At 31.5% G+C, this 14,843-nt stretch overlaps 2 protein-coding genes across 2 annotated transcripts; both read left to right on the forward strand.

Moving 5' to 3' along the window:
- The first annotated feature begins 1,732 nt into the window (after positions 1–1,732).
- LOC134716721 (PE-PGRS family protein PE_PGRS16-like) lies at positions 1,733–3,467 on the forward strand. The gene is made up of 3 exons (XM_063579725.1): positions 1,733–1,758; positions 1,969–2,757; positions 3,448–3,467. Exons 2-3 carry the CDS (start codon positions 1,980–1,982, stop codon positions 3,465–3,467), a joined length of 798 nt encoding a protein of 265 aa, XP_063435795.1. The 5' UTR covers positions 1,733–1,758; positions 1,969–1,979.
- An 8,175-nt stretch (positions 3,468–11,642) lies between these two features.
- LOC134714062 (uncharacterized) lies at positions 11,643–13,983 on the forward strand. The gene is made up of 2 exons (XM_063575307.1): positions 11,643–12,427; positions 13,917–13,983. Exons 1-2 carry the CDS (start codon positions 11,650–11,652, stop codon positions 13,934–13,936), a joined length of 798 nt encoding a protein of 265 aa, XP_063431377.1. The 5' UTR covers positions 11,643–11,649; the 3' UTR covers positions 13,937–13,983.
- Positions 13,984–14,843: the final 860 nt, after the last annotated feature.

Consider the following 14,843-nt stretch of genomic DNA (forward strand, 5'->3'; position numbering starts at 1 on the left):
TTATGAAACATTCTCAATATTTGTTGTTTTGTGATTTTCGAATCTATGACATTTCTACAGTATTGGTTAGAAGTGTCAAATTATTTTATGTTATTTAAGAATAGTAAATATAAATATATTGTATTTTATACATTTTTAGGTCAGAGATGGCTTGTGAAAATAAAATATATAATTTTGACAAAAATATAACTATCATAAAGAACATGAATGTTTTTAAAATAGTTGAACACATAACAAAGTAAAGGGTAGCTGGGAAATTGAATGTACGTTTGACAGCTAATGGCAAAATTTTCATTGTATTTTGTTGTGAGACAAATAATTCATTCCGATATTTTTCTGGGTATTAAATTTGGTTTCAAATTCAAATTCCAAAAAACTATCATTTGGAATGAGTTTCTCTGTCGTCGGACAGTTTCGTAAACAATGTTGTTACCCCAAAAAGTAGCTTACTTTTCGTGCAAGAGATAAACAAAATGAAATAAAAAAAAATATGTTTCAGCTTTTATGATTAGCATATGAAGTTTATAATTTCCAGCTGATACGATATAAGAAAAAGAAACAAATACGCCGAGCCTGAAAATAAATTGAAAAAGGGGAGATAGCCATGAAAACTAACCAAATTTAACGTTATCAACCAACGGGTAAATGTTATATTCATTATTTGGTAATGCATGCCCCGAAGAAAATGGTTTATTAAATCGTGTGCTATCGGTTATTTATACACCGAATTATATAACAGTTGTTATAGTTCAGTAAAAAATTGAATGAGCAACCGAGATAGACACAATGCCTTTATGAGACACAAACAATCATACCTCCAGATTGGGGTGGGGTTCTCGACTCTCAGTTTTTAGTTTTTTTATGTTGTTTCTCACGTACTATTATTTGTCTGTTTTGTCTTTATCATTTTTAACCGTGGCGTTGTCAGTTTATTTTCAATATATGAGTTTGACTGTTCCTCTAGTATCTTTCGCCTTTATTGTATAAACGTACTACACAGGTAAACATCTAACTAACGTTTTGTAAGAGTTTGCCATTACCATGAACGAAACAGCCGGTGATATGTTTGGAGCAGGATAGGCAAGACCTTCAAGAGTACATTGTATCATCCCAGATTTTGCATGGTTTCATGTCATTCGGTCTTGAGAATTTCTACACATTGTTATGTAGACGATTGTTTATACATTTCCAAAAGAATAAAATCATAATTCAACTTCTTAAAAAAAATGAAAATGAATGCAAGAAGTAAAGTAAAAACAATGTATTTACGAACTCCAAGGGAATTTAAAACGGAAATTCCCTCAGCAAATTGCAAAATCAAGAGCTCAAACACATCAAAACGAACGGATAATAACGATAATAATGAGTCCGAGTTTGAATAGATCAATTACAAATACAGTGTTAAATTATTAGAAATACACAACTTAAAACTTAAATAAAATGGGAAATTTTTCTTTTACTGAATTACACTTGCATTATGAATTTCAAATATTTCAAATAGGTGAAAGTCCCTAAACCACGATAACAAAGGATAAAACAATAGTAACAATATTTTTGATGACAATATTTTCTATCATTGTGGTTAACCGTTTTTTTTTGGTTTTTGTTTGTTAATTAAACCCACTTTACAGTTTTATCATTGTTAAATGTTTATTTTATAACTGATTATAACATAATGTGTGGTCAGTGAGTATATCATATAAGACGCAGTAAACAATACGTATCACAAGGAACACACCAGCAGAGATCATTACAGAGGTAAGTACTTGATTTTCTTTAAAAGATATTCGTCTTTCTCTCACAAAAGATCATGTTAATCGTCACAATTCGTATATATATCAATATTTTATTTGCAACTTTTATCTTTCATTAATCTACTTAAGAATTTTCGGTGATCCGTTTTTGCTTATGTTTTAAAGGTTTTATTATTATAATTCTATTTTGACGAATTATTGAAAATCGTTTCAGAACCGACAAACATGACACCAATAGTATTGATTTCTTTTGTCCTTTTCGGACTCGTTGCATCGGAGGCCGGTGAAAAAGGATACAGTCCCAAACATAACCTGAAAACATATGGAAATCCATTCGGACCAGGTAATATTGGTAGCAATGGATTTCAAGGAAATGGTGGATTTGGATATCCATCTTATGGTAGATTAGGATACGGATACGGGGGATATTCCAACAATGCTTATGGTTACGGTTCACCATTAAACATTGGCGGATATGCTGGATACAATGGATATAGTATTCAAAGTGGATATCCTGGATACGGGTATTTACATGGCAGAGGATTGAATGGATTCAGTGGTAATGGAAATTACGGTGTTTACGGTAAAAATATCGGACCTTTCAATGGTAATGGATTCGGTACAGGACTTGGAGGATATAACAATTTGAATGGTTATGGAGCATATGGTTTGAACGGGGCATACGGTGCTAACAATTACCGAACATATGGTATTGGTGGTTTGAATGGTTTTGGTTCATACGGTGGTTTGAATGGTTTTGGATCATATGGTGGTTTGAATGGCCTTGCATCAAATGGTATTGGTGGTATTGGTAGTTTAAATGGTTTTGGATCATCTGATTTTGGTGGTTTGAATGGTTATGGATCTTATGGCATTGGTGGCTTAAATGGTTTTAGATCATACGGTATTGGTGGTATGAATGGTAATGATATTGGTGTCAATGGTGGACTACTAAATGGAAGACGAGGTCTAAGTGGATTGAGCAGTTTTGGTAAATTTGGAGGTAAGTAATCCTACATCATTAAAAAGAAGAAAAAGTTGTTATTCAAATGTGAAATTTCATAATAATGATACAAATACAACTTATAATTTGAGAGGGTTTAAAAAAAATGACCTTAGTTCGTCACGTTGATTAATTTAGATTTATGTTCCGACAAACGAATATGAGTAAAAGTAAAACGTTAAACAATAATGCCGCATGATGAATGACTTGGATAATTATCTAAGATTGGGTGGTAAATGGTAAATATTTTGTAACAATATTACATTGATTGCTCATACTTTACTCTATGGAGACTTTATCGACATTTCTACATTAAATTTCAGCATAGTAAGGTGTAAACAAATGCACATTGATTTGAAAGACTTGAAAAATTTGAAATTAGCTTTGACATTGTATGGGACAAGTCGTTTTCCATAAACCCTGTTCATTCTTTTCGTTTGATTTCTAAGTTATTTAGATTAATTTGAAACCAATTATTTAAATCAAACATGAAAAGCTGAAGGAAAAGAAGGAGATGTATGGAAGAATAAGAAAAGATAAGAACGACCGTAGATGACATAAAACTGAAAGTATGAGCATTTTTAGCGGAATGTACATTTAACAATATCTTTTGAGAATATGAACTGTAATCTTCCTTTAGTAATGCAATGCAATCACCTTATTATTTGAACATTGTTTTCATCATTGCAGGTAAAAAAGGAACATATTAGGATCCAAGAAGTCCATGATAAATTGATGTCAATGTTTTACAGTTTTTTTTATAATGGTTGATGTATATTAAAATAAATTTTAATCTCTTTCTTCTTAATTTTTCATGCACGTTTTGTTTCCTATAGTACCATTTAATGGAAATATAGAGAAGCAATTCAATTGAAAACAATATGTGAACGAATTATTGCGACCAAAAAGGTAAAATGAGAAACAAAAGCCAACAAAACATTTTCGAGAAAATACACCTTGCTTATCACATGGAAATGAAATAACAATTATTGGCGAGGTTTTCCTTATTTCACAGGAGCCTGACTTTATACAGAAACGTCTGATGAAGAAGAACAGATGTTGGCAGTATCCATTAACTTTTCATTTTGCTATATAAATGATTTTCTCTTGCTGAATAATACAATTTTTGGTGACAAAGCTGAAAGCATCTTTCCTATTAAACTGGAGACGAGATACAATTAAGTCTGTATCTTATCTTGACGTTCACATTTATACACAAGTTGGATAAAGCAGTTTTGCTGCATGGCCATGTAGAGTCATTATGACTAACATAATATCACATCATAATTTTGGCAGTCGTTTTATTTTTATTGCATGTAAATATAAATATGGCTCTTCAAAACTTAAATGTAAAAGGTAATGCTTTTTGCACACTGATTGTGACGTTGAACACTAAATCAGATGGAAGGTTTCTGATTGATATATAGATAAAGGCAACAGTAGTATACCTCCGATTAAAAGTCATAAACAGATTGAGAGAAAACAAACCCATTTCACGAAGTACAACATCAAGTGTAAGAATAAAACAACGAAACAATAGTTAACTGACTTGGTTCAGGACATTTTTAAGAAACAATTTAAGTCTGACAACCATGGTTAGTTATAAGTTGAAATCATATTGAACTTGCTTTCTGCTTTTGCGAAACACCTCTGTGTTGCTCAATCCAGATAGACTTTTTATTTTTGTTTCATTATTCGGTGATGTCGAAGAAAAGAGAACGGCAACGAATGATTTGCAAATAAAAACTTCGTTCATTCTGAGACAACAACTGCAAATAAAAAAATATTGCAATATTTGTAGATTAAACAAAAGTGAAAGAAAATTATTGGTATTTTTGAAAAATTTCTACTTAGAAAAATGTGTCAGATGTAGGAATACACCTAGTCGCACCATTCACATTTATAAAAACCCTGCAATAATTTCTGAACTCTATTATAAAAAAAAACCCAAACAAAACAGAACATAATATTTTACACGTCACTAGAAAAGATTGGTCAACTTGAAAATCAACAAAAAGATGAAAACAAAACACTAAAACCATGGTATTGCACTTAGATCTACGACGGAGAGGTTTCGTTATGATATACCATGTTTAATGTCTATATAATAAACCAAGTTGTAATGTCAATAGTTCAAATCTACTAGAATAGTTGAAAACAAATTACAAAATGAGAAGAGACTCATGAAATCGAAAATTGATGAAGACCAGGTGCCTCGACAAGGTTATGTTATTTGCAATATTATTAGACCTACACTATCCATTACATCCTCTTATTTTGAGATTAGTTGGAATGGCGCGATATATTCTAGATTTATATAGGTAGATGATATTGTTTTTTATCATTTCGATGGTCGTAAGGTGACCTGGATCTGCTTACGTCAATGTCATATGGGGTTGTCTTATTGACAATTATACCATATCTTCTTGTTTTCATTATAAATTATTCAAAGAGAAAACAATAGTATACAACATGACCTAAAATTTAAGGATAAATCTATGTTATTGAAATTCATCTTGAAAAGCACATCTCTGAATTTTACCTTGTTTTAATGAAAGAATAAAAATACTAGAAGAAAATCAAAAGCACATTTGGTTTCCATAAGAATGAACACTGGTTTAAAAACACGACTACCACAGGTATCAAAAATGGTTTTCATGAGACTCCGTAAATTAGACTTGCCGGGTTTGAACCATATTCACAAAACCACGGGTGCCACATGTGAAGCAGAATCTGTTTATCATCCCGAGGCAAATGAGAACAACCCCGGTGTTTGGTAGGGTTCGTGTGGTTTAGTCTTTAGTTATCTTTGTTTGTATTTTATGTAGCATTGTTTGTCTGTTTGTCTTAGATCATCCCAATATTTTAGGGGGAGGGGGGGGGTCGTGTTGCTTAGTCATTGGGTGTTTATGTTGTGTGTTATGTTCTATTGTTTGTTTATTTGCTTTTAGGGCAACATCATGCATTTGTTGATCTTTATAATGATTGCTGAAATTAATTAACGACACTTTTACCACGTCTGCTTAGATTGTGGTTTGAAATCTATGTCTTCTTCTGCTAATTTCCGAACGTGACCTTTTTCCGAATAGTACTGTGTTGTGGCTTGTGAATTTGCATTGCTATACGACATGTTTCGGTATTTATTCACCCAACATTCAGGTATCTAGTTATAAAAGAGGGACGATCAAACTCATAAATCCAAAATAAACTGACGTTTTGTTTATATTGATTAGACCGTTGGTTTTCCCGTTTGAATGGTTTTACACTAGTAATTTTGGGGCCCTTTATAGCTTATTGTTCGGTATGAGCCAAGGCTCCGTGTTGAAGGCCGTCCTTTAACCTATAATGGTTTACTTTTTAAATTGTTATTTGGATGGAGAGTTGTCTCATTGGCACTCACACCACATCTTCCTATATCTATTGACAATACCATGGCTAAAAATGAAAAAAGAAAAAAAAAGACAAACAATAGTTCACATTACACAACAAAGAAAACTAAAGAATAAGCAACCCAACCGCACCAAAAACTAGGGGTGATCTCAGGTGCTCCGGAAGGGTAAGCAGATCCTGCTCCGCATGTGGCACCCGTCGTGTTGCTCATGTATTAACAAATCCGATAAATAGTCTAATTTGGTAGGTCACATTCATTATAATCTTTCTGTTGTGGGTTCGGTTAGATATTGTGTTATGCCTTATCGTTTGGGGTTTGAATTCTGTATTTTCGGTACATTTCACATATGTACTTGCATGGTTTTATGAGAATAAACTATCTATCTATCTATCTATCTAATATGTCAGTAGAGTATGAGTCGAGTTAACTTTCATTTTCTGAAAATGAACAGTGCAGATTCTGAAAATATAAAAAAGAAGATGTGGTCTGATTGCCAATGAGACAACTATCCACAAAAGACCAAAATGACACAGACATTAACAACTATAGGTCACCGTACGGCCTTCAACAATGAACAAAGCCCATACCGCATAAAAGGCCCCGATAAGACAACGTAAAACAATTCTAACGAGAAAACTAACGGCCTTATTTATGTAAAAAAAAATGAACGAAAAAACAAATATGTAACACATAAACAAACGACAACCTCTGAATTTACAGGCTCCTGACTTGGGACAGGCACATACATAAATAATATGGCGGGGTTAAACATGTTAGCGGGATTCCAACTATCCCCCTAACCTGGGACAGTGGTATAACAGTACAACATAAGAACGAACTATAAAAATCAGTTGAAAAAGGCTTAACTCATCAGATGGACAAAAATACAGGTGGACGTGGAAAAGCCTTGTTGAAATCACAGTCAAATTGAGATATAATGCTAACTTTACATTCATTTTGTTAATCTCTACTCCCTTTCTCATTTCAATAAAAGAACTAAACAGAAATAAGAGAAGCACACCATATTTTTATGGAAATGACCACTGCGCATTGGAAAAAACTCTGAAATGGCTAAAATAAACAGATCAATTATCTTGATAATTTCTGTTTCAACACAGTATGTGTCCTCGTTATTTTTTACACACATAAAAAGTAAGATCACAAAATAATGCACTTTAAGAAAAATTCGAAACGCAAAATCCCTAGTCAAATGGCAAAACTTAATCTTCAATTTTGAATATATTCAATGTATTAATTTTGACCTTCATTTTCTCCAAGAAAAAATGCATATTTTTATACCCCAATAGCTAAACACGTACAGAAAATATGTTGAATATACACAGGCAATTTGCTCACATGAATTTCATATGAATCTAACATGAAATTCATATGAAAATTTCACTTGATATTCACCTCAAACGAGCTTATACATGAAACTTACGTGAAAATGTTCATGTGAATTTCACGTGAATTGAGATTTACGTAAATCTGATGTGAATTTTTACATGAATTTCAAGTGAAATCAAGTTAATTTAAATTTACGTGAAAGCGATGTGAGTGAAATTTGCCTGTGTATGTTTAATTTCAATTTTTAATCCGAATACCATACACTCACCTAAAAAGAAAAAAAACAGAACTCAAAACAATCATCACCAAAATTCAAAATAGAACCCTCAAAACCCGAATCCGATCCCTCAATTTAAGTTATTCCTATCCTATCTTCAATATTATGATGCAACATCATGACTTCAGAAATCGTCACACGGAATAAATATTGTTCCAATGTTTTTGCGAGCTATAAACAATTAAAGTTAGCAATGACAAAATTCTGTAACGCTATGACCTATATACTGTTATTACAAACAGCAATTTTTGATATTTATTAGAAATACATAAAGCAATAAACGACCATTGCAATAAATGATTTGTGTTTTCAAGGTTAACCACAGCGAATATAATGTTGTAATAAATTATTTATTTGTACTTTTTTTAAACAACAAAAAGTGTTATCTACTATTATATTAGTGGTTTATAAAATATTCTCAATTTCGGAGATTATGTTAAAAAAAGACACAAAGCAACGAAGAACCTTTGCAATAGACAATTTGTGTCTTCAAGGTTAACCACAATGAAGGAAATATTGTTATTAATGACATGTTTTTACATAAACAAAAAAAGTGTTCTTCATTACTATATTTGCGGTTTATATGAAACATTTTCAATTTTTGCTGTTTTGTGATTTTCAAATATATGACATTTCTACAGTATGGGTTAGAGTGTCAAATTATTTTATGTTATTGAATAGTAAATATAAATATATTGTATTTTAAACAGTTTAAGTTCAGAGATGGCTCTTGAAAATAAAATAAAATACTCAGCATAAAGAACATGAATATTATTAAACAAGTTCAACAAATAACAGAGACAAGGATAGCTTCGAGCTCGAATGTACGTCTGACAGCTAATGACCAAATTTTCATTATCTTTTGTTGTGAGACCAATAACCAAATCCGATTTTGTTTTTGAAGTATTATATTTGGCTTCAAATTCAAATTCCAAAATACCATCATTTGAAAAGAGTTTCTCTGCCGTCGGGGGGGGGGGGGGATTTTCGTTAACTATGTTATAACCCCCACCCTCAAATTTTTACGTTTTGTGCAAGATAAACAAAATGAAATTAAACATACCATATTTCAGCTTTTTGCTTTTTCCATTTTTATGTAGCAACATTCTAACCTATGGAATTTATAATTTTTAGCTGATACTATACAAAAAAAAACCGAGCCTGAAGATAAATTGAAAAAGGTGAGAAATCTATGAAAAACTAACACATTTAACGTTATCAACCAGCGAATAAATGTTATTGTATATGACTATAGGTAGGCATGTTCCAAAGAAAATAGTAAGTTGATTAAACAGTGTGCTAACGATAACTAAACTTCCGAAATATATAAAATTTGTTATAATTACGTAAATATTGGATGAGCAACCGAAAGAGCATAAAGCGTTTATGAGAAAGAACGATTTGTAGTTAATCGTTTTGTGATTTTTTTAAAATTCGGCGGTGTCGATCGCGATAACAAGTGAACAGGAAATGGAAATAAAATGCAAGAAAAAAACCTTAAAACGACAATTCGAAGAAAGACAGTTGAACTACTGTAAATTCAGAAATTATTGCGTGTATGTTATATTGCAATCTTTGAAGATATGACAAAAATTGTGAATAAACATTTCTATCTCTAAGTTGAACTCCGACAGTCTCTAATCAAATGGCAGAATCAAAAGCTCAAACACATTGATAATAACTGTCAACATTGTAGAAAAGGTTGTCATGTAGAAAACAATGGAAAGCAAATTTGTAATGAAAAATAAATGTTTTTTTTTTTTTATGAAAATCTTATACCCGCGAGTCTCCTTAAACAACAACAAAGTGTTATCCACTATTATATTAACAATTTATGAAACATTCTCAATTTCTGATGATATATGTTAAAAAAAAGGACACAAAGCAACCATTGCAATAGACTATTTGTGTTTTCAAGGTTAACCGCAATGAATGAAATATGGTAATTAATGATATATTTTTACTTAAACCAAAAAAAAAGGGTTCTCCATTACTATATTTGCGGTTGATGAAACATTCTCAATTTTTGCTGTTTTGTGATTTTCGAATATATGACATTTCTACAGTATTGGTTAGAAGTGTCAAATTATTTTATGTTATTTAAAAATAGTAAATATAAAAATATTGTATTTTATACATTTTTAGATCAGAGATGGCTTGTGAAAATAAAATATATAATTTTGACAAAAATATACCTAGCATAAAGAACATGATACTATATAAAAAAAAACCACGACGAGCCTAAAGATAAATTAAAAAAGGGGAGACAGCTATGAAAACTAACAAAATTTAACGTTATCAACCAACGGGTAAATGTTATATTCATTATTTGGTAATGCATGTCCCGAAGAAAATGGTTTGTCAAACCGTGTCCTATTGGTATATTAGCCTCCGAATTATATAACAGTTGTTAGAGTTCCGTAAAAAATTGAATGAGCTACCGAAGTAGACACAATGCCTTTATGAGACACGAAAAAACATACCCCTAGTTTTTGGTGGGGTTCTCGACTCTCAGTTTTTAGTTTTTTATGTTATCTATCACGTACTTTTATTTGTCTGTTTTGTTTTTATCATTTTTAACCATGGCGTTGTCGGTTTGTTTTCAATTTATGAGTTTGACGGTTCCACTAGTATCTTTTCGCCTTTCTTGTATAAACGTACTACACAGGTATACATTTGACTAACGTTTTGTAAGAGTTTGCCATTACCATGAACGATACAGCAGGTGATATGTTTGGAGCAGGATATGCAGGACCTTCAAGAGAACATTGAATCATCCCAGATTTTGCATGGTTTCATGTCATTCGGTTTTTAGTATTTCTACACATTGTTATGTAGACCATTGTTGTTATATTTTGTCATACTTTTTAAAGATTTCTGCGAAGAGAAAAGAAAAGAAAGTGTAGAATAGAATAAAAAGTTTCAAAAAGAAATGAAACCTTACGAGAAAATGTTTGTACATCTACATGATTCAATTCGGTAGATGTAGGATATCAATAGATTAACACATGCAATTTGTCTGAAAGATTTACACCTTTAAGCTTATTTATTGTCCATACATTTCCAAAAGAATTGAATAATAATTCAACTTCTTAAAAAATATGAAAATAAATGCAAGAAGTAAAGTAACAAAATTTATTTACGAACTCCAAGGGAAATTTAAAACAAAAATTCCCAGCAAATTGCAAAATCAAAAGCTCAAACACATCAGAGATTTGATTCCGAGTCCGAGTTTGAATAGATCAATTGCAAATACAGTGTTAAAAATGCAAAAAAATGAAACGACATTAAACGACACAATTGATTAGAAATACACAACTTGGATATCAATGAATGTGTACGAATACTTAAATAAAATGGGAAATTTTCCTAATACTGAATAACACTTGCTTTATGAATTTCAAATATTACTAATAGGTGAAAGTCCCTAAACCACGATAACAAAGGGTAAAACAATAGTAACAAATACTTGATGAAAATATTTTTTATCATTGTGGTTAACCGTTTTTTTGTTTTTTTTGTTTGTTTATCATTGTTAAATGTTTATTTTATAACTGATTATAATATAATGTGTGGTCAGTGAGTATATTATATAAGACGCAGTAAACAATACGTATCACAAGAAACACACCAGCATAGATTATTACAGAGGTAAGTACTTGATTTGCATTAAAAGATATTCGTCTTTCTCTCACAAAAGATCATGTTAATCGTCATAATTCGTATATATATAACTCAATATTTTATTTGCAACTTTTATCTTTCATTAATCTACTGAAGCATTTTCGGTGATCCGTTTTTTGCTTATGTTTCAAAAGTTTTATTATTATTATTTTATTTTGACAAATTATTGAAAATCGTTTCAGAACCAGCAAACATGACACCAATAGTATTGATTTCTTTTGTCCTTTTCGGACTCGTTGCATCGGAGGCCGGTGAAAAAGGATACAGTCCCAAACATAACCTGAAAACATATGGAAATCCATTCGGACCAGGTTTTATTGATAGTTTGGGATACCAAGGATATGGTGGATTTGGATATCCAACTTATGGTAGATCAGGATACGGATACGGGGGATATTCCAACAACGCCTATGGTTACGGTTCACCATTAAACATTGGCGGATATGCTGGATACAATGGATATAGTATTCAAAGTGGATATCCTGGATACGGATATTTACATGGCAGAGGATTGAATGGATTCAGTGGTAATGGAAATTACGGTGTTTACGGTAAAAATATCGGACCTTTCAATGGTAATGGATTCGGTCGAGGACTTGGAGGATATAACAATTTGAATGGTTATGGAGCATATGGTTTGAACGGGGCATACGGTGCTAACAATTACCGAACATATGGTATTGGTGGTTTGAATGGTTTTGGATCATATGGGGGTTTGAATGGTTTCGGATCATATGGTGGTTTGAATGGCCTTGCATCAAATGGCATTGGTGGTATTGGTAGTTTAAATGGTTTTGGATCATCTGGTTTTGATGGTTTGAATGATTATAGATCATATGGTATTGGTGGTTTAAATGGTATTGGATCATACGGTATTGGTGGTTTGAATGGTAATGGTATTGGTGTAAATGGTGGACTAATAAATGGAAGACGAGGTCTAAGTGGATTGAGCAGTTTTGGTAAATTTGGAGGTAAGTAATCCTACATCTCCAAAAAGAAGAAAAAGTTGTTATTTGAATGTGAAATTTCATAATAATAATACAAATACAATTGCCAACTTATAACTTGAGAGGGTTTAATACAAAATGACCTTCGTTCGTCACGTGGATTGATTTAGATTAATGTTCCGACAAACGAATATGAGTAAAAGTAAAACGTTAAACAAATCATGATGAATGAATTGGATAATTATTTAAGATAGGATGGTATATGGTAAAATATTTTGTTACTATATTGAATTGATTGCTTATTCTTTACTCTATGGAGACTTTATGGAGATTCCTACACTAAGACTTAAGCATAGCAAGGTATTAACAAATGAACCTTGATTTGGTAAGGACCGATTTTGGCCTCAAATTTCAGGTTCATCTGACGAAAGATTTTGACCACTTTTCAAACACTTAAGTGTCTATTTCATTTGAATCAATTAGATTATGTGAAAGATTTTAACTGATATTGTCATTAAAAACGACCCGATTCAAGCTCAAATATGAAAAATCTACCAAATATGTCGAAAAATGTCACTTTTCAGATGGTTTTCGTCAAAAATGAAAATGGCCGCATCTGTGTTCATCTTCAATCTTTATATATGTTATGTATTATCATAAAATACAACATACATTTTAATATTAAGGATGAACACGAATGCGGCCACTTTTGTTTCACACGAAAACCGTCTAAAATTTAACAAAAATGTTAGAATTGTGAAGATTTCAGAAATTAAGCATGACTTAAGGTGGTACCCAACACCTTGACTAAAATTAGTTTGGCTCGTTTAATATTCATAAAATTTTGAATAAATATTTACTTTGACCATCTGACAAAAATATAAAAATTTCAAAAAATTTGAACCAAGCATTTTATCAGAAAAATTACACTGGTTATATAGCAGTTTGGGAAACAGTAATTTTGATAATTGAAAAGCTTTTTATTCCCTTACAACACAACGTCATTAAAACGTTTAGCTGATATTACAGAGTTATCTCCCTGTAGTGTTAGGTACCACCTTAATGGTGCTAGTACCTGATATATGTGCATTATTTTGTCAAAAACAGCCCATATTTATGTAACAGAAGCATTCTACTGTACAATAAATAACTAAAAGTTTACATTTTTAAAACAATTTTGTAAAACCTCTCCTTTGAAATAAGCTTTGAAATTGTATGGGACAAGTCGTTTTTCATAAACCTTGTGCATTCTTTTTGTTTAATTTGAAAGTTATTTAGATTTATTTGATACCAGTTATCTAAATCAAACATGAAAAACTGAAGGAAAAGTAGGAGATGTACGGAAGAATAAGAAAAGATATGAACAACCGTAGAAGACATACAACTGAAAGTTTGAGCAGTTTTAGCGCAATGTACGTTTAACAAAATCTTTTTAAAATATGAACTGGGAAGTCTTCCTTTAATAATGCAATGCAGTCACCTTTTCATTTCAACATTATTTTCATCATTGCAGGTAAAAAAGGAACATATTAGGATCCAAGAAGTCCATGATAAATTGATGTCGATATTTTACAGTTTTTTTATAATGGTTTATGAATATTAAAATAAATATTATTCTCTTTCTTCTTGATTTTTCATGCACGTTTTGTTTTCTTTTTAAATACAATTAAGTTGAAATATAGAGGTATACACAATTCAATTGAAAACAATTTATGGACGAATTACTGCGACCAAAAGGTAAAATGAGAAACAAAAGACAACAAAACATTTTCCAAAATAACCCCATGCAATATATTAAACCTTACTCATCACATGGAAACGAAATTACTATCCGTGGCGAGGTTATCATTATTTCACAGGAGCCTAACTTCATACAGGAACTTCGGATGAAGAAAGCAAAGATGCTGGCAGTATCCATTAACTTTTCTTGTTTGCTATATAAAAGATTGTCTCTTGCTGAATAATACACTTTTTTGTGACTAGGCTGAAAACATCTTTTCCATTGAACTGGAGACAATATATTATAAAGTCTGTCTCTTATCTTAACGTTCACATTGATACACAAGTTGGATAAGGCAGTATTGCTGCATGGTCATGTAGAGTCCTTATGACTTACAGGATAACACATCATCATTTTGGCAGTCGTTTTATTTTTATTCCATGTAAATGTAAATACGACTCTTCAAAACTGAACTGTAAAAGGTCATACTTTTTGCAGACTGATTGTGACGTTGAACACTTAAGCATTTGGAAGGTTACTGATTGATATATAAATAAAGGCAACAGTAGTATACTTCCTATCAAAAGTCATTAACAGATTTAGAGAAAACAATTCCATGTCGAGAAGTACAACATCATCAGTAAGAATAAAACAACGAAACAACAGAACACTGACTTGGTTCAGGACATTTTAAGAAACAATGTAAGTCTGGCAACTATG

This window comes from Mytilus trossulus, chromosome 4, assembly GCF_036588685.1.
Source record: "Mytilus trossulus isolate FHL-02 chromosome 4, PNRI_Mtr1.1.1.hap1, whole genome shotgun sequence".
In the NCBI taxonomy this organism is placed as follows: Eukaryota; Metazoa; Mollusca; class Bivalvia; order Mytilida; family Mytilidae; genus Mytilus; species Mytilus trossulus.

Bases quoted from the DNA above. Each gene is read 5' to 3' on its own strand.
- LOC134716721 (XM_063579725.1), top strand. From the start codon at position 1,980: ATGACACCAATAGTATTGATTTCTTTTGTCCTTTTCGGACTCGTTGCA. The intron at 2,758-3,447 runs GTAAGTAATCCT...TCATCATTGCAG, and splicing joins CAGTTTTGGTAAATTTGGAG to GTAAAAAAGGAACATATTAG.
- LOC134714062 (XM_063575307.1), top strand. From the start codon at position 11,650: ATGACACCAATAGTATTGATTTCTTTTGTCCTTTTCGGACTCGTTGCA. The intron at 12,428-13,916 runs GTAAGTAATCCT...TCATCATTGCAG, and splicing joins CAGTTTTGGTAAATTTGGAG to GTAAAAAAGGAACATATTAG.